The 25,440-nt window shown below is 36.6% G+C and overlaps 1 protein-coding gene across 2 annotated transcripts in view; it reads right to left on the bottom strand.

Moving 5' to 3' along the window:
• Nucleotides 1-301: 301 nt before the first annotated feature.
• Nucleotides 302-25,440, bottom strand: part of hk2 (hexokinase 2) — a 60,878-nt gene continuing 35,739 nt past the window's right edge. For both annotated transcript variants that reach the window (XM_081366331.1, XM_081366332.1), the window contains exons 8-18: nt 23,922-24,083; nt 20,001-20,234; nt 16,263-16,567; nt 12,451-12,599; nt 11,814-11,933; nt 9,982-10,077; nt 9,650-9,749; nt 8,329-8,512; nt 5,865-6,020; nt 4,724-4,960; nt 302-1,725 (exon numbers count right to left, since the gene is read on the bottom strand). In XM_081366331.1, coding sequence (XP_081222457.1) covers nt 1,584-1,725; nt 4,724-4,960; nt 5,865-6,020; nt 8,329-8,512; nt 9,650-9,749; nt 9,982-10,077; nt 11,814-11,933; nt 12,451-12,599; nt 16,263-16,567; nt 20,001-20,234; nt 23,922-24,083 — 1,885 coding nt within the window. In that variant the 3' untranslated portion in view covers nt 302-1,583. The remainder of the gene's footprint in view (nt 1,726-4,723; nt 4,961-5,864; nt 6,021-8,328; nt 8,513-9,649; nt 9,750-9,981; nt 10,078-11,813; nt 11,934-12,450; nt 12,600-16,262; nt 16,568-20,000; nt 20,235-23,921; nt 24,084-25,440) is intronic.

The following is a 25,440-nucleotide window of genomic DNA, read 5'->3' as shown; positions in this document are numbered from 1 at the left end:
CTTCCAACTCATCCATCCATCCATCCATCCATCCCTCTTCCCCCCGACCCCCCAACCTCTAACTCGACCCCACCCACCCCTTCCCTTCCTCCTCTTTTGAATTGAATTGAATTGAATTGAATATATTACCCAGAACCTCAGTGCTCAGCTAGAAAAAAAGGGATAATCAAGTGATATTCTCTGAGGGATATTTATATTCCTGATCTGCCTTTGTGTGCAGACTGCAATTACTTAGGAAAAATAGATAACCTAACATTTTGTAGTAGGCCACTTCAATTCATTCAATTGGTAATGCACTATATCGGTGGTAACCGGTGATGTTAGTCTTTATTGTCTGGCACCATTCTTGTGCAAAAGAATTTGTGTGAATTTGCAGAAATTACACTGTAAAATTAATCCAACATACAAGCAATTCAATCAAGGAGATAAATAAGTGAAATCATATAAAAATAAAATGACCAACCTGATCTTATTTGATTACAAGACGAAAAGTTTGCAGAAGGTTCATTACTGACAGTCTGACAAAATGGCACTCGTTCAATTTCTGCTTTGGGAAAATTACACCTCACACCCTGACATTATCCACAACATGATAAACTGCGATGCACAGCTCTGATCAGCAATGGCGACATTCATCAATAATAAATATCCTACCAGAGCTTCAAAAAGACACAATTTGATGCATTCATTTTCACAGTGTGTGTCTCTTTTGACATCTACTAAAAATGATCATTTCACCTGTCATTCCCAACCCAAAAAGTGCCAATGCAATTTACAGTAAAATGCATAAAAAAAAAAAAAAAAAAAAAAAAAAAAAGAGCACGGTTGTATTATTCCATTTGTATGTTTCTGATTGCATGCACTTTTTAGTACGCTTGGATATTATAAAAGACCAAATAAAGTTTGGTCACTGCACATAAATTTACAGTATAGCACTTAAAGTCAATTTTCAGCTCACAACATCAAGTTAGCTCTTAAAAAGCACCTCACCTGACAGCTTTCCTCAAACCAGCACTGGACCTGTTCAGAAAACTAATGAGATTAGCTTCATCTCAGTCTAGTAGCAGTGGGACTGTGCTTTAGTAACAGGAAGAGCAGCATGACACAAATTAAGATTAAACTAAAGAGCATCCTCACTTGAGAATCATCAATAAATGTATTTAAAGGAACAGTTCACCCAAAAATAACAATTCTGTTTACTCACCTACTTCACTTACAATTATTCCTTTAATCACATGCATGGACTCTTAGGTACAAACATAAATTACATCATTCACAAGTCAAAAGGTGAATAAAATCTCTTTGTGCTTTTTTCAAATCAGTAACAATATGATAATATATATCTGCAAGAGGATCTAGACTAGTTTCTACAAACAACCCCACAAAGCCCTTGCAATGAATGATCTAAAGCGAAACAAACAAACAAAATAAATAAAATACATTCTTGTACAGACAGGAGTGTTTTTTCAGTAAGGTCACATTGTTGCACAGAAAATAATATTTTTAAAAAATCTGGAAGCTCAGTACATAATTTTAATTTTTTCCTCATTATCTTTTCCCCTTTATATTATTCCGTTCATTCACTACTTTCCCGCATCTCTTAATCGACAAGCCACAGCCGTGATGAGGGCGGCACCTTTTCCGCTGCCATCTTCTGATTGGACGAGAGTGACCTCACAGTTGGGCGCCAGGTCTCTTAAGGTCTCCCGCATGATGGTGGCAAAGCTGATGAGATAAAAGAGGAGACAACAGAACATCTAAATGAAGAAATCTGAGCATGAGCAAAATCTGCTCTTTTGTGCATTTATTGGGCTTTTTTTGTTTTCCCATAGCATAGTACATTAAAAAAATCTGCACTTTTCGAAACTCCTTTTTCTATTAATATGATATAATAAAATAAAACTACTACTATTAAAAGTTTAAAAATTGTAAACTTTTTAAAACAATGTTTAAAAGCACAGTACATTCCTCCAGCGAGGTTTAGGCTGTTTTTGTAGTCATTTGATCGAAAGCTTGACAGTACAGACACTTCCATCAAATTGTTCAACCCCCATTGCAAATCAGGTTTATTGGCAAAATGTACAGACTTTCAACAGTTTGCAATGAACAAATTCAACCCCCTGAATAGAATCCCTCACAACAGCACAAATCTGCAAAACAGGTGTTGTCTCAAGAACACCTGATGCAACTCATCAAGGGCTTCATTAGGTGCACCAGGTGTGCTTGAGCTAGAACACATGAAATATGTGAACTGGTTAGGGCCTAGTCTACACGTACACAGGTTTTCTCCGTCCACATGAAAACGCAAAAACACGCTATGAACTGCTGTCAAGAGCATGCCAAACCAACAGGTGGCGATATCACCCTAACCGTAAAGCCATGCTGGCCAATCAGAAGTTGTCATACACAGTGACCTGCGTAGTACTGCCTTATGACGTCTCTGTTCCGCAATATAATGGGAGAACTGTGCATGTATCTGCATACGTTATAAGCCCTATTAGCAGCAATATTTTGGCTACGTCCGCTAGGGCACAGACTCGCCTCATGTAAACAAAGGAGATAGCATCGCACAATCTGATGTCAAACAAAGGAGATAACAGCGCGCACTCCGACATCACAAGCCAAAATCTCCGGTTTCATCGGCTACACGACAACACTGCAATCGGAGTTTCTGAAAATCTTCACCCTGGCAGGAGTTTTCAAAAAGGTTAGGATTCAGTGACCTGATACTGCGTTTGCGTGTGGACGAACGGCCAAAGCACAGATTTTGAAAATACCCGTATTCGTATGGACAGGGCCTAGGTTTATTGAATGTCTCGTTTGACTGCATGTTAGAAATATGGCTAAATCAAAAGAATGGTCCAAAAAGTTAAGAGAAGATATCGTCGCATTTAACAAACAAGGAACAGGATACAAAAAGATAGCAAAGACATTAAAGGTTCCTAGAGACACCATTGGAAGCATAGTTCACAAGTTCAAAGTTAGAGGAACAGTGGTTACACTACCAGGACGGGGCAGAAAAAGGAAGCTATCAATGGCTGCAACCAGATTTCTGAGAAGACAGGTTCAGAAAAACCCTCGAGTGACTGCAAAAGACCTGCAGCAAGACTTGGTGGCAACAGTCACTGAGGTTTCAGCTTGCACAGTAAGGTGCGTACTAAACACATGCGGTTTCAATGCCAAAACTCCAATACATACACCACTACTGACCCAAAGCACAAGAAAAGTGCTAAAAATTATATAAATAAGCCACAGAAGTTTGGGGATTCTGTTCTGTGGAGCGATTAAACAAAACTGGAACTTTTCGGCCCTATGGATCAGCAGTATGTCTGGAGGAAGAAGAATGAAGCATATGCTGAACAGAACACTCTGTCTACACTAAGCATGGTGGGGCTCGGTGATGCTCTGGTGCTGCTTTGCATCCTCTGGCACTGGAAACCAGCGTGTGGAAGGCAAAATGTATCTGGATATCCCAGGAAAAACGTCATGCTGTCAGTGAGGACGCTGAAGCTTGGGCATCATTTGGATCTTCCAAAAGGACAATGATCCCAAGCATACCTCAAATTCCACCAAGGCTTGGTTGCAGAAGATGTTGGAAGATTCTACAGTGGCCATCAGTCATCTGACTTGAACCCCATAGAAAACCGAAATACATTACTGAACTGGAGGCCACTGCTCATGAGAAATGGGCTAAGATTCCTCAGAAACGCTGCCAGAAGCTGGTGTCTGGTTAAACATCTCATTTGCAGCAGGTCATAACAGTAAATGGGTGTTCTACTCAGTACTAAAGATGCTTGCCATGAAGGGGTTGAATAATTTTGAGACTGCAGTGCAGAAGTCATTAAAAGTTGCATTTAAACTACTTAAAATATTTGTTGTGTTCAGCTATTTCAATTACTTTTATTTAATTTGTTCAGTGCAAACAGCTGAAAGTCTATACAAGAAATTACAAGTGTATATACAGTATATATTATTTATATATTATTTATATATATATATTATATATATATATATATATATATATATCACATAATTATATTTACCATAAAGAAAGCAGCATAGACAGGGTCCAAAACAAACACTGGCTAGTAAAAACTGGCTTTGGTAAGTTAGCTAGTATCTACAAGATTAAATTAAATCTGTTCCTGCACTTTTTGAAGCCAGGGGAGTGAGGTTTACTTGCACAGCTCTAACTAGCTGGTCTCCGTTACACTCACCCCCCTAAACCTCACTCCCATCCTGGTCACAGCACCAATGCAACCAATCCTACTCGACCTGCTCTGGGCGAGATTCAAACCTGCGTCTCTTGCCTCAGTCGCTAGTGCACCTCTTGGGGCCAGGGGAGTGAGGTTTACTCGCCCAGTTCTTACTAGTTGGCCTCGGTTACAGATAGAAGCTCAAGACCTCACAAATAGGTCTAGCAACGCCTGTGATTTATGGCTCAGCTTTAACGCCTCTGCTACATTAACAAGCGGCATGAGGCACTGAAAATTTTTAATTTCAGGCTCCTGTGGTATAATTACATTTTTCTTGCCTTACATAAGCTAATTTTTTTCCTCCCTTTACTCTACGTCCCTCACAAAAGCCCACATGCTACAAGTAGAATGTCAACCCATAGTTTGAAAACCACTAATTTAGTAATCAGGGGCAAATATAAGCTGCAAAAGAGATTCATGATCTTGCTTTTGCTCTTATCCCATCATCGTGCTGTGTGGCAACTCACTGTGGGTGGAGTTTGTAGAGCGTGCCGTCCACTCCTACTGTGATGCTGAGTTGCTCAAGGCCACGGTTCCGCCGTATCTTGTCCACCACAGCAGCCAGACCGGCTCCGCACAACTGGGCAGCCCGTCTGGACACCACGCTGCAAACCTCCTTCACAAGAATACTGTCGTCGCACGTACTGCTGGTCAAGCCCAAGTGCTGCAGGATGGAACGGACCTGCCTCAGTGCCAAACGATCGCTGTGAGAAAAAAAACGATTAATTATGTTGATTAATAGAGACCCTTTTCAAATGGTCTACTAAAATAGGTTTCCATGCTTTAATGTTCAAAAAACACATTTTTCACATATTTTACATTATTGCAGCACCTCTTCACAGTCTGTCTGTAACACTGTTTAGTTCCGGTCTCTATGAAACCCCTCCTGAAAAGCTCAGTTTTCTCTGATTGGTCGGCTGGACCAGTGTGTTGCGATTGGTCAACTGCTTTGAGCATGCTTCAGAAATGTCACACCCCATATCATAACCACGAGTTTCTTTCAACACACTTCTAATGCAATTCAAACAGACCTCACCCCTTTTTTTGCTTTTGTCTTGGGCGGGAATTATTTAAATGAGGAATATTGTGACGTGAAAATTCTCAGAAGAAAACTCAAGACTGCAATCAATGCGTTTCAGGAAGTTTTAAAACAGAGCTTACTGTTGTAGAGAATAACTCTCTTTGGAGTGACTTTGTGCTTTGTAACTTTGCAGACCTTTATCATGCTCAAACAGCAATATTACACAGGTAAGAAAATAAAAATGCAAAAATACGATCCTTTTAATAACCAATAGTCACAGAACAAATTGTATTGCATATCTCCTCCTACATGACAAGTAGTTTAATTAAATCAAGGTTAACAAACATTACGGTTGCATCGCATCCCCCCCCCCCCAAAAAAAAATTTGCAGGCAATCCTCACTTGGAATATTACCTTTATGATAAAGCATAAAAGAAAACAGCACATCCAATTATACTTGCCAAGACACCTTAGGCTAATCAAATAATATTGGACATAATCAGCATGCTTCCAAAAGAGAAGCCCCTGGGGCTCAGACACAAATGTTAACAATTCATGCAGTCTTTTGCATGACTGTTCTTACGCACCTTTCAATCTGCGACAGGAACTTGGTCTCGAAGATCCCACGAGTTTTCAGTCTCTCTGAAAGTTTACCACGGAAAAGCAGACCTTTGGCAGTGAAGTCCAAGAGTACGTTTCTGACGATCTCTCCAAGATACATCCCACTGATCATCTTCTCATACCTGAAAGTGAAAGAAATAAACAAGGAAATTATTCCTTGTCCCTCAATAATGCATATTGCTGCAAAAGTGAAAATATTGGATTACAAATTTGCACAGGAAAGGCAATTTGTATAATGTATAATTTAATACATTAACTGTCTTGTGGCTATACTTTTTAAATAGTGTCTATTTGTGTAACATCCAATGGAACTACAGTGGCAAGGCAAAAAAGTAACTGATTGTAATCACAAAAAAAAAAATACACCTTAAACACAAATTAATGTCTGTGGTAATAATTATTGTCATTGTTGATAGAGCTTAACTTGTAATGAACCTGGAACAATACTTTAAAGTGTTCCATAGTGACCAAAACATGTTAATAATAAAAGGGGGCATTTAAGCTTGCTTCCCTATTCTAATTTAGTATGATGAGCTCAAGTACAAAAAGATATAAAAAAAATTGCATTTGACTAAACTTTATTATGTGGGTCAATTATGTGGGTCAGTACATAATAAGACAGATAATAAGAGTTAATGAGTTAAATCAATTAAATATAATTAGAAAAAATAATAGTCAAATTAAAACATAATAAGAATAATTTAAACCATAGGTTAACTTGAAGATGGGCTACAATGACTGAATAAAAAATAAGGTTAAGGTCCTTGAAAAAGTTAAAACATACAATTTAATGGATTAAAAATAATTAAAAGAAGAAAAAAACAAACATATATACAGCAGTTGCAGGAAAAAGTATATGAACATTTGGATTTAACCTGTTTTTCTGCATGAACTGTTCAACATTGTTTTATATGATCTTCATCCAAGTCACAAGAACACAGTCTGCTTAAACAAATTACACAAACAATGATTTTATTTTATTTATTTTTTACGCACAAATTGTGTAAAGTTGAAAAATGCATGTGAATCAACAAGCTAAAAATGGTAACACTCTTATTTAAAGCCTTTATGTAGTATTATGCATTATGAATGTATTCAATGTATTTATGTGGCAGGAATAAATAACATTGTAAAATATATTCAAATAGAAAACAGCTATTTTAAATTTTACAATATTATTGTTTTTACAGTATTTTTGATCAAATAAATGCAGCCTTGGTGAGCATAAGAGACTTCTTTCAGCAACATTAAAAAATAAAATCCAAAGTTTAGTTGTTCAGTACCAAAAACGCCAGAGCAAACCAACATCAAACCTCATCCCAATTATAAAGTATGATGGAGCCATAATGGTTTGGGGCAACACTGCTTGCTGCCTCAGGGTCAGACAGCTAGCCATCACCAATGGAAAAATACTGAGTTTATCAGGACATTTGGCAGGTGAATGTAAGGCCATCTGTCTGCCAAATGAATCCCAACAGACACTAAATGATGCAACAGGACAACAAACCAAAGCACATGAGTAAACCAACAACAGAATGGTATCAACAGAAGAAAATACGCCTTCTGGCAACCTGACTGAGATGCTTTGGCATGATCTCAAGACGACTACACATCTACGACTTTATCAATCCATCCAACTTTTTCCAGAATCTTAAAGGGGCAGTTCACCTAAATTAATATAATTTATGCTGTTAAAAAGAAGTCTGAATTTCTTTCTTCCTTGGAACGCAAATAGTCATGTGTTTGTAAACACACGGAAAAATAGACCAAAATCATTTTCACAGAAAATCATGCCATTACTCTCATATCTCATTCCCTTGTGGTATGAATGTGCACAAGTGTAAATGTGATTTGAGGACAATGGCAAGACTTCCTTCCTCATTTATTTATTTTCTATCTACTGTAGCTACATGTAACATACATATACAGTTTTTGTATCTAATCGTAGCTTGGATATGTAAACTATTCATATGATGGAGAACGCAAAAATAAAAAGATGTGTTTACAGTTTAGACTACAGTCTGACTACTTATGGGAAACTGACATTTAAGATCCTCTTGAGGTTGGTTCCAGCTGCAGGCAGTTTAGAAGCTAAACGCTGTTTCATCATATTTAAAATGAACTCTAGGCATTGCACTAAGCTGACCTGAATCGAATGATCTAAGAGGTCCATTAGGTTTAAATCCTGCAAGCATATCCATAATGTATTTTGATTGAGTCATCTATAAATTAGTAATAGCACTTTAAAAATCTATTTCATGTTTGACTGGAAGCCAATGCAAAAACCTGAAGTCCAGGGTGATTCAAACAGCAGAATTTCATATGAGCGGCACCATCCTGAGCCTCAAATGTGAACCCCATTAGATACGGACATTTCTCTAATGGGAAGTTGACAACATTGCATAAACGGATCTAGTTTTGAACTCTTACCGCTGTTTCCCAGGGTAAGTGGATTGGTCATCCACAGCTCGATCAAACTCTGTGCAAACATCATCCAGCTCTCCACTGTCCCCGAACGCTCCCCACTCCATGTTCACACACATAAGGCCCTCATCTCCATCCACCAGCTCAATGTTTGACATCTCCTCCATGTAGCATGCGTTAGTCCCTGTGCCTATAGGGTGAAGAAAGAAACACATTTAAATGTGCCATACACAGATACACAATGGTGTGTTTGACTTGAAGCGGCACTGTGCAGTTGAGAAAGAAATTGGATGTGTATCATTACATTGGATTTGTGCATTCGGTCTTAAAGTGACAGCAACCTGTAAATACCTGTTGCTGTTAAGTCATTAATGTTAATGAGACAACAAGAAACAACTTTAACAGAGATTAATCTATATTTAATTAATACAGTGAGTACTACAGTGTTATTTTATATTTAGGCCAAATTATTACATGTCTGTGTCTAAATAGACTACAGTTAGACCTTACTTTATTTATAACTTTGTTATACTGTATTTATCTATGCATGTAATTAGTGTATTACTGACTGTTCACTTGCCTTTAATAATGTTTGAACTTTATTAGTTAGGCTAGTAGGTTTTGCTGTGGTATCGAAGTACTTAGTGTGCTGAAAGTAATAAAATGGAAAGCAAAGCTACATTTTCAGTGTGAGTTAAATAAACTTTTTGTCCCATTAACCTTTAAAAGAAAACCTGCTAAATAAAAAACCTTCAGAATATAAGCTGTTTTTCACTTCCAGCCCTCATTAACAATTATATAATCACTTATAAATGATTACATACAAAATTAATAGTAGTTATTAAGCTTGACGCAGCTTGGAATTGGAAAAATGTGCTTGGAAAAAAATATGATCAGAATATCGACTTGCTTAATAATTAAGATAGCAAAGGCACACATCTGAAATAAAAGTAGTGTGTTATGCTTTAAAGAATAAAAAAACACTATTGAAAATGTAGATAAAAAATATTTCGGCAGTTTGCGGTAGTCAAACCAGTGAGGGGATCCGACTTTACGCATTCTCTAAAAATCACCTTGACACCAGTTGCTTAAAGCTAATTGCAAAAAATGTCTCAAAAACTTTTTGGTTCTGCAAAATGCATGATTTGTATGCTAACTAGCTTCATCAATTCATTAGATTTCATTATCTAATGCACATTTAAATTAAGACTTTGTTGTTCAAATAATTATTGAGCCAACTAGATAATCACTAAACCTTTTGCGGCATTAAAGTCATCTAGAAAAAACAGGCTAATCAGAGGCACATAGGCTAAGAAATCACACCCACCGACAATGAGTCCAACTTCACATTGTGGATCCTCGTACCCACACGTCATCATCGTCCCCACAGTGTCATTCACCACAGCAACCACATCTAAATCAAATTCCTTTGAGGAACAAAAGACATACAGAGAGAGAGAGAGAGAGAGAGAGAGAGAGAGAGAGAAGTATTACCAGCAAGGCAGAGCAAATCCCCCATCACTGCCTTTCAGGACACGATTCATCTGACTGAACATCTACTAATTACATCTTGCTATAAAAGGCAGGGTAATTGTGGCTAATAACTGCAGAAATTGCTCTCGCAGCAGTAGAGCACCAGCGGTGAGTGATAGTGCTGACCTCACTGCGATGGATGGCATCTTTCAGCAGTGTGGCCACGTCCTCTCCCTCACAGCCTGAGGCCTTGAAGCCCTTCGTCCACTTTATCAGGATACCCTGTGAGGAAGAGAGATGGGAATATAGTGGACACAGGACAACACTGTAGACTTTTTTTTTTGAGAGAGAGAGTTTTTTTTTTATTTTTTTTATTCAAGACGTTATCTGATAAAACCTTATTTTGGGTACAGCATCTTAAAAGGAAAAATTACCTGAATAATACATGTGCAACTTTCCATGAATAGGGTACAAATTGGTCTCCCATTATATTTTTTAAGCGAAAATAGGAAAAAATCCCATGAGAGAGACCTATTAGTGTAACGATGAGGCAAGGACGAAGCGGAGAGAGAATCCACATGCAAGCACTACTTTAATAAAACAAACAGGTAATCCAGGGCAAACAACGGAACTCAGGACAGGAACATAGGACAGCAACAGCTACAACGACCGACAAACAACAACTGAAGCACAGAGGTTTAAATACACAGGCAAACAAGCTAAACAAGATAACAAGGGGGCGTGGTTAATCAGAAACACCTGGGGAGACTAATAAACAAAAAACTACAAAGGACTACAAAACATGGCACAGAACAGGAAATAATAAAAGTCCACACAAGACAAGGGGAACACAAGACAGGAATCATGACAATTACACTGTCTACTATATAATAATACTATATAACTTCACGTAAAATAACGATTTTAGGCTGGCTAACATCAGAGGTCTTGACGTCCTCTTCTGCATCAAATAACTACAGTCTCACAAATAAAAAAATAAAATAAAAAAAGTTTTGGCGCCAATGCTCGGTTGCTATGTATCGTCATCATTATCCCACGTTCTCATTGTTTTGCTGGCATATGGGAGATTTCATGCGCAGGGAAAGCGGTCCAAAAACCGCTCGCCCAAGCAGAAAAATTAGCTTTTTCTGCCAGATCTCGATTAACGGAAATCACATAGCATTTGATATAAAACTAAATCAAACAGATTTCAGACATAACTGAAACTATATTCATAGTATTTCATTTTCTCTACAGGAAAATTATTTTATCTAAAACTTACAGTATAAACTGTTAAAGACAGACCTAGGCTACTGTAACTATCAAAGTTTTGTTAATCGATAGTCTATGAGTTTGTTAAAGTCACTGAATTATTTCAACTTGTTTTTTAAAGAATACTTATATTTGTATATACTATACTTATATTTATAATAATTATATTTTACTTATTTATATATTACAGGCTACTAATATTTATTATATTATACTTTTTTTATTCTTAATAAAAAAAAACTTCCGACATACATTTAAATTGACATTTGCCATGGTGTCTCTTATTTGTAATCTCTGATTTAGATTTAGTCTTTTGTATGTCCTCAGCCGATGCGCCGTACCATTTAAATGTGAAGTTTGTAGTTTCTACGACACTAGTGGCACCAAGCGGAATTACCAAAATACAGCATATTTTGCAAACTGCCCTCCAACATATTAAAATGCCATGAGAGTAAGAGTGTACCTAACACTCTGTAAACTTTAGAGTGAACGGGAGCATCTCGCTTATAATAAACCCATCCAATGTATCTGCATCGGGCACTTTTTTTGACATACCCGGTTAAAGAAGTCACCACTCGCCGCTGATACACACACACACACACACACACACACACTCCATTTTGTACCCTATTCGTGAAAATACACTTTTCAATGTTAAAATCACCAAAAATACTTTACAAGATCAGTCTATGGTTTGTCCTCATTTGGATAGCTAGATAGACAAGTGTGTGTATGTGTGTACTTGCCTGGTCCAGTCGGGTCTGATGGCAGGGAAACGAGAAGGTGAAACCAAGAGGCAGGGATGCTCCCTTCAAACCCATATACTCCAAGAAGTCAGCTATACAGTGCACAATATGATCAAACAGCTGCAGAGAACCATTCACACACACACACACACACACACACACACACACACACACACACACACACACACACACACACACAGACAAACACATATGTAGGTGAAGACAAAAGATCATTCATATACAAAGTTCATTATCCATGACATGTACTTATCACAACAACTTCCATTAATTTCATGCCAATATGGAATACAATACACCACACCACTATGTATGCAGCAGACAGCAGGATAGTAGCACTCGAGTGCTGCCAGTGAACACTTTCAAATAAATTGCAAATAGGTGAGTGTTTTTCAGGTTCAAAAACAGGGATATCTTTATTAGGTGCATAGTACCTCTAGTGTGCTTGACTAGCAATCCAAGACATACAATATCATCATGTGTTAGAGTGTCAACTGAGCTGCACTTTCATTTCAATTCAGCAGCTCAGTTGAGGAAATACAAAAAGAAAACTGGCAAGTGAACCAAATTCATATCTTGAATGGGTTTTAATGATGTAGAATATGATTAGTGGGCGTACCTCCTCGCCAGTGCCCTGCGTAATGTCTTGGGGGATAGTGTAGATCTTATTATGCATCTCCACACTCCGTCGTTTTCCACTTCGAACACGCACCAAGAGCACCCTGAAGTTTGTGCCGCCCAGATCCAGTGCCAAGAAGTCACCACGCTCTGTAGAGCATGCACAAGAGATTCAGAGACCAAAATGACTCTCACACACACACACACAGAGCACACTTCAACTTGTTCAGACGTGCACTCACACACCAATCAACTTTTTCAACTAGGCTCAGGAGATTTGGAACAGTCTAATTATGGAGGTGGTACAGAGTAGATATAGAGGGGTAATTGGTTTGTGTCTTATCCCAGTCAGGGTCTTACATACAGTCTAGTTTATCTTTTATTTTATTTGCCCTGCATTGGTCAAAGCAGTTTTTGTCTTATATTCAGATTAGTCACAATTCTCCTTTGTCACTCCATCTCACTTGCATTTTAGCTCTATCAGCACTCTAACAAGGAGTTTCAAAAGTCTGGATGTCCATACTAAAAGTCTGGATGTCTGTAAAGAGCAAATTCAGGGCTTTTCAGGGATACCAACCATTTGGAAGTTTCACAATGACAACTGCCCCTCCTTGGACTTTAAAAATGAATGAATAGAAGTGTCAAAAGAGCAGCAAAAATGTCTTTTACTCTCAATTCGATCAATTGAATGCATCCTTGCTGAATAAAAATATAAATTTCTCAATTTATTTTCTTAAAAACAAATGATCAAATTAAATCAAATTATAATGCTGATGAAACTATTTAAAATCAGACAAATGCAACACAGATGTGTTTTTCAAGTAGTCTTTCAAAACCTACAGTGAGTGGTGAAGGAGACTGAAAGTGTTTTTTCTTCACCAATGTTAGCAATCATTTTGTTGATTTAAAGCAAACTATTTTAAAGAAGAGACTGTGATTTGAAGCAACACAGGTCCATTGGCAATCGATAAACTCTTTATGCAAACAGGAAACAACGTGATACAGGTACTATCAATGGGAGTGAAGTGAGATACTGTGAGATCCTGTGGTCAAGTCTAGGCAAGACAGGGGAGCAATTTATGTTACCATGGACACTTTCTGTTTTGTATGATCTCTGCCCCCGTACTGTACACAGTCAGGGATACAACTGAATGAAATTATGCATGGAAACATTCTCGAGCAAGCTTGAATCATGCACTGATAACACTCTCGGTATATGATGCATTACGCACAGCTTCCATTTATATTCAAACACTTTCCCCAGCAAATTCTCCTTGATTCTTTGGCAAGATGGAATGACATCTTATTTTGCATGCAATACATTCCCATTTGTGATCAGATCTTCAGAGCTGTTACTGGTATTTTTTCCACGAGCACACAAGCATTCATTTTTGCAGCGGTTTTCTTAAACAGTTCATAGCGACAACATCTATCAATGGGTTTCAAAGAGGATCAGAAAAAACAACAACGATGAATCAAATCCACCAGAGGTTGTATGAAGTCGAATAAAAAATCAAATAATAAGTAAAATGCAAAACAAATAAATAAGTAAAATGCAAAACAAATCAATAAATAAGTAAAAAGCACAAAAATGTTTTGCCTCAATAAACTCCTAATTTCTGCTTATTAATAGTTAGTAAGGAAGATGTTACGTTTAGGTGTTGGGTAGGATTAAGGGATGTAGAATATGATCATGCCGAATAAGGCATTAAAGCAACACCAAAGCACTTTTCCTCTTCGGTCCCCCTACAGGTTGGAAGCGGAATAGTCCATTACCGCTGTCGTAAATAATTTAGCCTACCGCAGCCTAACGTCGCACGCAGGCTATTTGTTTATCCAGCACCGGCTTTGGAAATAACATGATGCTGCATGATTATATGAAAGTATGATGTATTGCGACATCAGAAACGGCTATTTTTTATATAAGCTCCACCTATCGGCTATAGTAACACTTGCCGTAAAGCAAGTCAAATTTGTAGTTTCTTATGTCTCATTTGAACTACAGATCCGCTACCCGATCTGGCAAACTTGCATAGTGCGGTTATAGCCGATAGAGGGTCGCAAAGCGAATGCAGAAGTGCCGTTCACCCTGTTACGAGTTGATGAACCACTGAAACGATTTTGGAAACCTTATTTGGTAACACTTTATAATAACTGCATGCTCTTAATCATTAGTTAAGCATTAGTAAACCGTTAATTCATAATTTATAAAGCATTAATAGACATTAATAAGCAGTTTATAAATATGGCTATAAATGCTGTATTCTTGATTTATACGCATATCTATAATGTGTTTAATAATTGTATTTTCATAATTTATTAATTATCAATTTATCATTTTTAAATGAAGTATAGAATTATTTACAAACCAGTTATTTAGGTGTTGTCATTGATTCATAAGATCACTTAGAAAGTGTAAGTAAATGTAGTAAATTCAGGTAGTTATAAAGCATTTAGTAGTGGTCAGTTAACTATTTTTGTGAGCTCATCTAAAGTGAGGACTAGTTATGCCTTGTGAAGCATTTACAAAGGAGATTTAAAGGCTCATTGATCTTCTAAACAGAAAAAGGAAACAAACACAACACTTTGATACAGAACATAACATTTTTTAACAGCCTTTAAATCTCCTTTGTAAATGCTTTACAAGGCATAACTAGTTAACTGACCACTACTAAATGCTTTATAACTACCTGAATTAACCCTGAATTACAGTAGAAATACTAGTTAATAAAGCATTTATTAACGCACTAAGTAACTATTACGTCTGAATACTAAGATGTATGAATGTACATTTAAATAATTCATTAATCATTTACTCACAGTTTCTAAGTGATCTTATGAACCAATGACAACTCCTAAACAACTGGTTTGTAAATATTGCAATACTTCATTTAGAAATGATAGATTGATCATTAATAAAGTATGAAAATGCAATTATTAAAACACATTATAGATATGCTTTTAAATCAAGAATACAGCATTTATAACTGCATTTATAAACTGCTTATTAATGTCTATGAATGATTTATAAATGATGAATTAACTGTTTACTAATGCTTAACTAATGATAAATAGCGTGCAGTTATTATAAAGTGTTACCCATTATGGTAAGGTACAAAAGAATATTTGGTGTTGCTTTAATATGTGCTTTATAAGTACTAATATACCTAGTAATATGCATGCTAATAAGCAACTAGTTAATAGTGAGAATTGGACCCTAAACTAAAGTTTTACGTAAAAATGTAAAACAAATAAATAATTAAATAATTAAAATGCAAAAAAAAAAAAAAAATCAATCAAATGCAAAACAAATCAATAAATACATAAAATGTAAACCAATTAAATCAGTAAGTTAAATGCAAAACAGGTCACTCAATAAGCAAAATGCAAAACAAAAATCAATAAGTAAAATGCAAAATAAATAAAAAGGTAAATGCTAAATAAATAAATAAACAAACAATGTGCAAAAACCAATGCTATTTTGGTGTCAATAACATCAAACCATTTTGGAATCCTAGGCAACTTGCAGTACATTCTGGTCTGTTCTTCATACTTCAGTATGCTTGGAATATACTGTACTGTAGTCATATGGAGCACAATTATTGTGCTTTCATTGTGCTTTATGTTTATTTTAGATTTCGACAGATGTGCTCACTATGAATTGTTGTATGAATTGTTACGTTTTTTTTTTTTTTTTTTTTGCTTTCACAAAAATATCTGGTTTTGGAACACGGGGGTGAATAAAAGATGATGGCATTTAGACTTCTTTTAGTTTGCCCAAATTATTCGAAAAATTCGGTTTCTAACTCTAACCTGTTCCATCCGGTGTAGAGCGCACAAAGGTGGGCAGCATTTTAACAGTGGCTTCGAGGTGTGTATTTTTAGCCAGGCCGCGGTTCATCTCCCCTTCCATCCTTTTCTTCACCTCCAGGAGTTGATCCCGATTGAGGCGTAAGGTGTCCAGGATACGCTGACGTTCTGCATGCTGCTTTGCCAACCGGTATGCCACGGCTGTAACCATGGCAGCCCCTTTGCCGCTGCCATCCTCAGAGCGCAAGAAACGCACGTCGCAGTCAGGCACCAATGATCGAACCATTTTATTCAGTCGCCGGGCAAACCTACCGAAAAAAAAACACAGAGCAAAAGAGTGTGTTTGTGAATGAGAGAGAGAAAAGGGTTTAAAAGCAAAGAAAGAAGAAGAAAGGAAAAGGAAGGAAAGGTAAGAGGAAAATGTGAAAGATGCACAAGATGGGGAACAGGAGAAAATAACATTAGCTCATAATAAAATAGTTGGTTGCATGGTAGAGAGTACATTTAAAGGTTTGAGAACAACTACTGAGTGGTGATGCAATGTTTGCAATTGTAGTTTGGTGATTCTTCAGTTAAATTATATATGAACTCAAAAAAATGAATGTTAAAACATTTAACATGTCCTGGAATAAAGATCTGACCAGGGTCTTGATCAATCTTCAAGTGGATTTTGGAATAATGTGTGATGGTGTGGATCTTTGACATTTTTCATTTTTTGGAGAAAAAAGTTGGATAAGCCTTAGACTTGCAAACACAGTGATCTTCAAATTTAATAAATAAAATAAAAATAATTATGTGCATTTTTATTTACATCATAGCGTTTATTGTATATACAATTATATTGTATAGTGTAACATGTATATATAGTCATTATATTTACATTTTACTATTATGCCTACCAAATTTAGTGTGAGGCTGAGCTTGTTTATCACTCAGTTTAACCGTTTGATAATCTCTGGTATTCTTGTTTTTTACAAGCCACCAGTCCATTTTGTTTTTAGTTGTTTTTGCTCAAATTCAGTTGCGCCAAATCTGCAGGAACCATAGCCAATGATTAGCTGGGACAATAGTCAAATTGCCCCCTTTAGTGGATGACTAAAGATTTGCTAGTTAAATCTCAAGTGTATGCTTCTTTATTAACAGGTGCTCCACAGGTTGAAAACTAATATTGCTTCCATTGCAGTTAATGAAGTTGTTTTGTTTTCGCTCCAAGTGTAACTTTGATTGTAGATATATGAGTATAGGAGGTAGAAACTTCACTATTTCTTTGTTTCAATCTCATTATTGTTGACTTTCCCTTTAAAGAAAGTTGTCTTGAGGCTAATTGAGCTATGCTCTACATCTACAGTACCTACACATACCAAAATAAACTGCATATGACTGGCATGTGATGGCACTTGTGCACAGCCAATCAACACAGACGCATCTTGAGAGAAAAGAACAGTCATCCCTGAAAGTGCCATCCACACCTTTAGAAAATGTTCGAGCATGATCCCTTTCTATGAATGCATGTGTTAGCACCCTGGGTGATGAAAGCTGTGAACCAAAGTTGGGCATACCGGATTAAAATAGCACAAGTAATTAACGTTGATGCTTGAAGATTGCTTTCATTTCATAAAGCATAAGTTATGTAAATAAGTGCTCTGCACAACGCCAAGGAAAATTTCTTATCAAAAGTAGACATGGGCTAGTACACCCAAAAATTTTAATTCTGTCATTTACTCATCCTCATGTCATTTCAAACCTGTATGACTTTATTTTGCGGAACACAAAAGAAGGTATTTTGAAGAATGCTGGTTTGTAAATATATCTAAATAAATATATCTAAATAATAATTCAGATGCAGCTTCTGGAAAACAAACCATGGCCATTGTAGCTTAAAAGTTTATGTGTAATAAATTCTATGTTGGATCAAATAAACTATTTCTTTCTAAAGCTACTTTTTGCAATGTCTGTTATGCGTTTCTCATTTAACACAATAATAACTTAATTTTGATATAAACATACATTATATAGACAGACAGACAGATATAGAGATAGATACATGCATGTTAAATAAAAAAAAATATTTTTAATATAAAATTATCAACAATAACTGAAAATGAAAGAGTTATTATATTGAATGAAATTCCAAGCAATAAAAATTCATAATCACTTTTTCTAGGAAAGTGTCTATACGCATCATTGCAGAGCACAACACCCACTAACAGATTTACGGTAATTTTTCAGTCATACGCTTCATTAACATAGTCGTTGAGGAATCATAGGATTTTGATGTATGCAGCCGCTTCTCAGCGGGTGGTTGTTAAAAAGCCCCCAGAATTTCAACTCCTTGCTGCGTTTATGACCTTGCCAAACTCTCTGACAACATTCAGGAAGAGTCACTGAGTCCATGAAATGGGCTCTTGTGTAGTGACCAATGAGTTCATGAATGAACTGACGAACCGTCGTCCTGCTCTGCTCTGATCTAAAATTTTACCACAGCGATTATCCATGGCCAATTTGTAAACAAAAAAAAGTCTAGCATTTTCAAGCACTTAATTGAGAAGTAAAGTATAAATGCGGACACAGAACAATCTATGTTTTTTAACATAATAAATCCTCTTTGAAGGTTAGTCTATTGCTGTCAGTCTATTTTCTTGTCAATCCACAACAAAGGTTGTTTAATCTGTCATCTTTTTCACTCTTCAGTCAGGGAGTATGACAGAATGACAGCTCAATTCAGTTCAGAGTTCAATCAGTCACTGCAGTTAAATCGATAATATTACTGAATATTACATTTCTTTTAAACCAGAACTGAGCCAGACAAAGGCGACAGTGGCACAGAGCCAAAACTCCAGCAGGTCACAGTAGTGGAGAAAAAAACAGGCTCAGTCAGGGGCCAGATTTCAGAAATAACAGTTGGTAAGTGTAACAAACCCTCCAAAAAAAGAGAGGTTTTTTGAAGTAATTAAAAGTAATTGAACATAAGGGAGCAACATAACAAAATGTGAAAAAAAAATGAACGGGTTTGAATACTTTCTTAAGGCACTGTATGCAATATATATATATATATATATATATATATATACAGTATGTATATACAGTATATATACACACACACACACACCTGTGCAGTGCCACTTCACGTTAAACACACCTAATGTTTCGTTTCTGAATTAATTCGGTTATTGAGCGAATCCATTGGGTGAACCAATGATTCAATGGCCTATTCATAAAGAGAGATATTAACTTAATTCCTGAATGAATCAGCCGTGTGAACGAATCAAATGAATGACTCATTGAATTTCTCATTTAGACATTTACCGCCACTGGCAGTTTTAGTTTCTTGTTTAGAGAATCACTTCATTAAAACAATTATTTCATATTCGGGGGATAGTTTGCCCAAAAATGATCAAGTGTGACAAACCCTCCTAAAAGAGAGTTGTTTCAAGTTGGCTACTGCAACGCCACTTGTAACTGTTTTTCTCTGTCTCGCTTTTAATTTCAATTACAGCCTCAAGAGCTTTACTGAAACGCATTTACCACTTACAAGGGGTCCAACCTTACAATAATGAGCTTTTGAGTATTTTGTCGAGTTAGAATAATCTGAACAACTGAGAAGAAACAGAAAAATATGGAAATTTAACATCTACAATACATTTCCCATGGTATTCTTTTAAGTACAATGGCATGGTGTATGCCTATGGTAATCATTTGGTACCACAACAATCTCACACAAGTACCGGACAATGGACTCACTGTGGGTGGTTTTTGTAGACCGATCCATCCACGCCAATAGTGGTGCGCAATTTCTCTAGGGCTTTGTTATCTCGGATCTGCCGCAGCACAGCCGCCAGCGTGGCAGCACAGAGATGGGCCGCACGCGTAGACACAATCTGACACACACGCTGAGTGGCCACACTGTCTTCAGGGGACGGGTCCAGTCCAAGTCCTCTCAACACCTGATCTGCACTCACCAGACCTTCATTATTCCTGCAGAAGAGACAATGTTGATTCTGATTTATTTGGAGGTTTTAAATAATAATCAACCAAATGCCTACAGCATGTGAATGGCTCAAATCAAAACTACTGAGGGACAGTTCTGCACTTAAGCGCAAAAGATGTAAAGAGCAACACAAATAACAAAAAGCTTCTTCCCGACGGCTATCTTTCTAATTACATTGCAATCAAAATTTAAATTAGAATAATAATAAAAAAGAAAATACAAATAAACAGTAAACTAATTAATCCTTCCTAGCAGCAAATATTATTCTAAGCAACAAATATAGGGTATTAAAGACTTGGATGCAGATGCTGGTATAATACACACTGTTGCAAGATGGTTCACTTTCAGATTTTGAATGTTTCTTGGAACATTTTTGGACACTGTTTAAAAGTTTCTGTTCAGTAACTGCAAGGTTTTTTAAAGAAGGAAAGGACTTGTTTTGCAAGGATGACTTAAATTGATAAAAAGTGACAGTAAAAACTTTTACATCACAAATACAATTGAAGTAAATGTTGTTCTTTTGAACTCTCTATTCATCAAAGAATCCAGAAAAAAAATGTATCACTGTTTCCACAAAAATATTAAGCAGCACAATGGTTTCCAACATTGATAATAATAAGAGATGTTCCCTGAGCCCCAAATCAGCATATTAGAATGATTTCTGAAGGTGCTTCTGATGCTTATCTTATTTGTAGGGACAAAAAAAATATTTTCACCTGTGGTCTGAGAATTTGGACCTGACAGTAGATATACACAGACACATTTGTTTCTTGGTAAGAAGATGTGATATTTAGCAACACATCAAGAATGTGCATCCCAGGTGGCTTAATTGGCATAACTAATTCAAGCTCTAATTTAATTTAATTACATTTTCATTATTTACAATTAACAATTGTAGTTCAAAATTTCAATGAGCACATTGCTTTTCTGCCAACAAAAAATCTGATATCTGAAAAGGTTAATACTGTTATACCCACCATACAAATTTAACACTCATTTGTGCTCAGTCTGTGACCTGATGGTGGGTCTGGCAAGAAGGTAATTTTGAGAAGCGAATTACTTCTGTGGGAGGTGCTCTCCCAACTGAGTTCTGGAGCAGCATACAAACAACTGTCACCAATAATATTATTCCTGTAATAATAATGAACTAATAAAGTTCAATACTAAATGTAAATCCTTCCCATACACCTAGAGCAAACTCTTCAAAAAAAGTAATACAAAATTATAATGCATAAGTTATTTATAAATTACATTCCATTGCATCACAAAAAGTAGTTTAAAGGGATAGTTCACTTTGAAATTAATTTTTGATATGTTTTAGCTTACCGCAAGGGCATCCAAGATGTTGGTGTCTTTGTTTCCGCAGTAGTTTCAATTTTGATATTTTTAGGTCAAACCGTTCTTGTCTGTCAGTCATATAATGCAGGTCGATGATCACTGGCTCAAAACACAAGCACAGAGTCCAAATTAAAACAATTCCCCATCGTCCAAATGAAACAATTCCCCATCATAAGTACACATTGATGGCCTAAGACACGAAACGAGCGGTTTGTGAAAACGAACAGTATTTATATCGTTGTTATCTCTTGAAAACAGTACACGTCCAAATGATCTGACGGCGCGGGCGGGTATAGATATATACACTAGATGTCGCTTGGCTACGGTTTCGTTCCAATGAACTGCAGTAGCCAAGGCGACATCTATGTATATATCTATACCCGCCCGCGCCGTCAGATCATTTGGACGTGTGCTGTTTTCAAGAGATAACAACGATATAAATACTGTTCGTTTTCACAAACCGCTCGTTTCGTGTCTTAGGCCATCAATGTGTACTTATGATGGGGAATTGTTTCATTTGGACGATGGGGAATTGTTTTAATTTGGACTCTATGCTTGTGTTTTGAGCCAGTGACCATCGACCTGCATTATATGACTGACAGACAAGAACGGTTTGACCTAAAAATATCAAAATTGAAACTACTGCGGAAACAAAGACACCTACATCTTGGATGCCCTTGAGGTAAGCTAAAACATATCAAAAATTAATTTCAAAGTGAACTATCCCTTTAATTAAAAATGTTTAACACGAACACATTTACTCAGTGTGACATTATGTGAGACTGTAAAGATCACTGCTGTATAAATTTACACCATGAATATCCGCTACACAAATTACAGACCTAATAATTACACCTAGGCCTTTTTTTAGGCGCAAAAATTAATTAAAAATTAATTAATTTAATTTTGTGGATGAATTATTTTATTTTTTAACTGAAAATTGACAGCCTAGAATATAACAATGAAAATAATGAGCAGCATGGCAAAGAATCAGCTGATGCCATTTGTAAAGAAAGTACAACCTTAAAAACAGGGCCTGTATTCACAAAAAAATTTAAGGATAAAAGTTCCTCCTGACGCAGACAATGACCTTACAATAATTTTACAATGACATCGACCTTTTAAAAAGGTATCACCTGTATCGCGAAAGTGTTTTCTTAGTTTTAAACGTAATCTAGTTTTTCTTTCTTTGTCTTATCTTTGGTGGCTCTTTATTATACATCACTATATGCGTACAGTGTTTTTGAAAAGTGTTAGCCATTTAATTGATTAAGAGATAATGAATAGAATTAGCCGTGAGTGTAATACTTGATTATGTTAAACATAATGTATGCTATAGGCTACTCACACACACACACACACACACACACACACACACACACACACACACACACACACACACACACACACACACACACACACACACACACACACCAAGTCTGGTTCGCTATCTTTGTGGGGACTCTCCATAGACGTAATGGTTTTTATACTGTACAAACTGGATATTCTGCCCCCTTACTAACCCTAAGAGGGGCAGGGTAACCCTACTCCTAAACCTACCCATCACAGAAAACTTTCTGGATTTTTATATTTTCAAAAAAAAAAAAAAATCTCATTCTGTATGATTTAAAAGCTTGTGTACCCATGGGGACCTCAATTTAGGTCCCCACTGTGACACGACGACTCCCCATGAGTCAGTGTGCATTCAGGCTGAAGTCCCCTCTGGGATAGAAATAAAGCGCAGGCACACACAAACTGTTTGCATTTCATGTAGCCATATATACCAAATAGTGGCATCATCCAGAGAAATGAGGTCAACCCGGCTTTACTCATACATTAAGAGTTCCTTAGTAAAACTTGCTCTTAAGAGTTTTGTGAATAGGTCAAGCTAAAACTCCTAGGTAGAAACCCTTAGTGGTGAGCTTTTTTTCTTTACTTTAACATGTTTTCATTTATTAACATTAACTACACTATTAGACATGAACAAACAATAAACAATACTCTACAGCATTTGTTAATATTAATGTTAATTTCAACATTTAGTAATACATTTTTTAAATCAAAGGTTGTTTTTGTTAACATTAGTTAATGTGCAGTGAACTAACATGAACAAACAATGAAGAATTGTATTTTTATTAACTAACATCAGCAAAGATGCTGTAAAAAATATATTGCTTATTGTTAGATCATGTTAGCTAATGCATTAACTAATGTTAACAAAAGAGACCTTATTAAAGTGTAAAGTGTAACCTTTTAAACTAACTTTATCAGATTCGGCTTACTTCTGCAGCCATTTTAGTAGAGCTAGAAACACACAAGCACAAAATGGTACTGACTTTCTATTTTCGATGGCAGAGACAAAGGAGGTCTGGAAGTGTCCGGTGGTGAGCAGATCTGGAGTGGTGTGTCCCTGGAACAGCAGAGCGTCTTTGGCCATCTTCACCAGAATGAGTCTGACCAGCTCCCCCATGTACATCCCACTTATCATCTTCTCAAACCTGCATGAAAACAAAACACGCAGCACGTAGAGTCAGGCTGATGAGTGACCACGATGAACATGATGCAGTGTGGCGGTATGGGACGATGGTCGCCTAGAGGTTATTGATCCCATGCTGGGGTAACCAGTGAACCCAATCACTATTTTTCACTTGAGAGAGACACTTAACCCCAGGATGCTTCAGAGGGACCGTCCCTTAATCAGGGGTGTAGGAAATATTTGTGGAAAAAAGAAAAGAAAGAGAGGGTACATCACATTATTATTATTTTTACTAAGGGCTATTGAATGCTTGAATCTGATTGGTTCAGGAACGTTCAAAGGTTTGCAATTATTTTCAGGCAAATGCAGGGCTAAAGTAGTTCCAGGCAGGTCTCGACCACATTACAGTTCACTTCGGCAAATGTTTTCAGTTTTTTTTAAAGGTCCTTACAGACTACAACAGCCAAAGAACCAAAACACGCAATGACACTGACCAATAGGTTAAACATTTTCAATTATTTCCATGTTTTTTTGCTGCAAAATTACATTTTATTATTTACGGACGGCATATGCTCACTCTCTCTCCCACTCAAAAGCGCACATATACAGTATGAACACACCCTCCCACAGAAACATGTTGTCAGTGCTGCTCAGACGATTTTATCAGTAAAATAGTTTAAACAACTTAAAAGCTACATGTAATTTCTCACTAGCGAGGTAATAACGGCACTGTTCTTGGAGCAGATGAACCAAAAGTTTCGCTATTAGAGACGCTGCTGCACCCGAACACTGTTGAGAGACGCAGAGACTCGGGTAATTCATACACGCTTGATAACTCTCTCTCTCTCTCTCTGATAACTACATTGATAACTGCATTAGTCTGCTATCAGTGGCTGAAGCCTCCATTACAAGCTCTAAAATGACGTTTTGGAATGAGCAACGGAGGCTTGAGATGGGATGCATAAGAAATTAGTCCGACACACAAGAGCATTTTAAGGACAAAAACCTGACAAATGTCTTGAAATACATCATCTGAACAATGTTTTGAGGTGTGGTAACTGGTATAAGCAGAATAATTGATGACGGGCTGTTGAATTAATAGAGAAATAATGCACACCCAAGGTGTAACGGCCACCTCGGGTCACGGTGTGCATTATTTTTCTATTAATTCAACAGCCCGTCATCAACTATTCCTTACTTAAAATTCTAGAGACATGGCCTTGAAAGTAATTAATGTAGTGGAGACAGGGGTCACTTGCAACAATAATTTAATGAATTTAATTAAAGTTTTTTTAAATAATATTTTTATAGTTTGAAATTAAAGTCACAATGAAATGTTTTTTATGGAATATTGTAATATTCATTATAAATTATTTATC

The sequence above is a fragment of the Scardinius erythrophthalmus genome (genome assembly GCF_964197995.2).
Source record: "Scardinius erythrophthalmus genome assembly, chromosome: 5".
Taxonomy (NCBI): domain Eukaryota; kingdom Metazoa; phylum Chordata; class Actinopteri; order Cypriniformes; family Leuciscidae; genus Scardinius; species Scardinius erythrophthalmus.
This window is presented reverse-complemented; position numbering and strand designations above follow the sequence as displayed.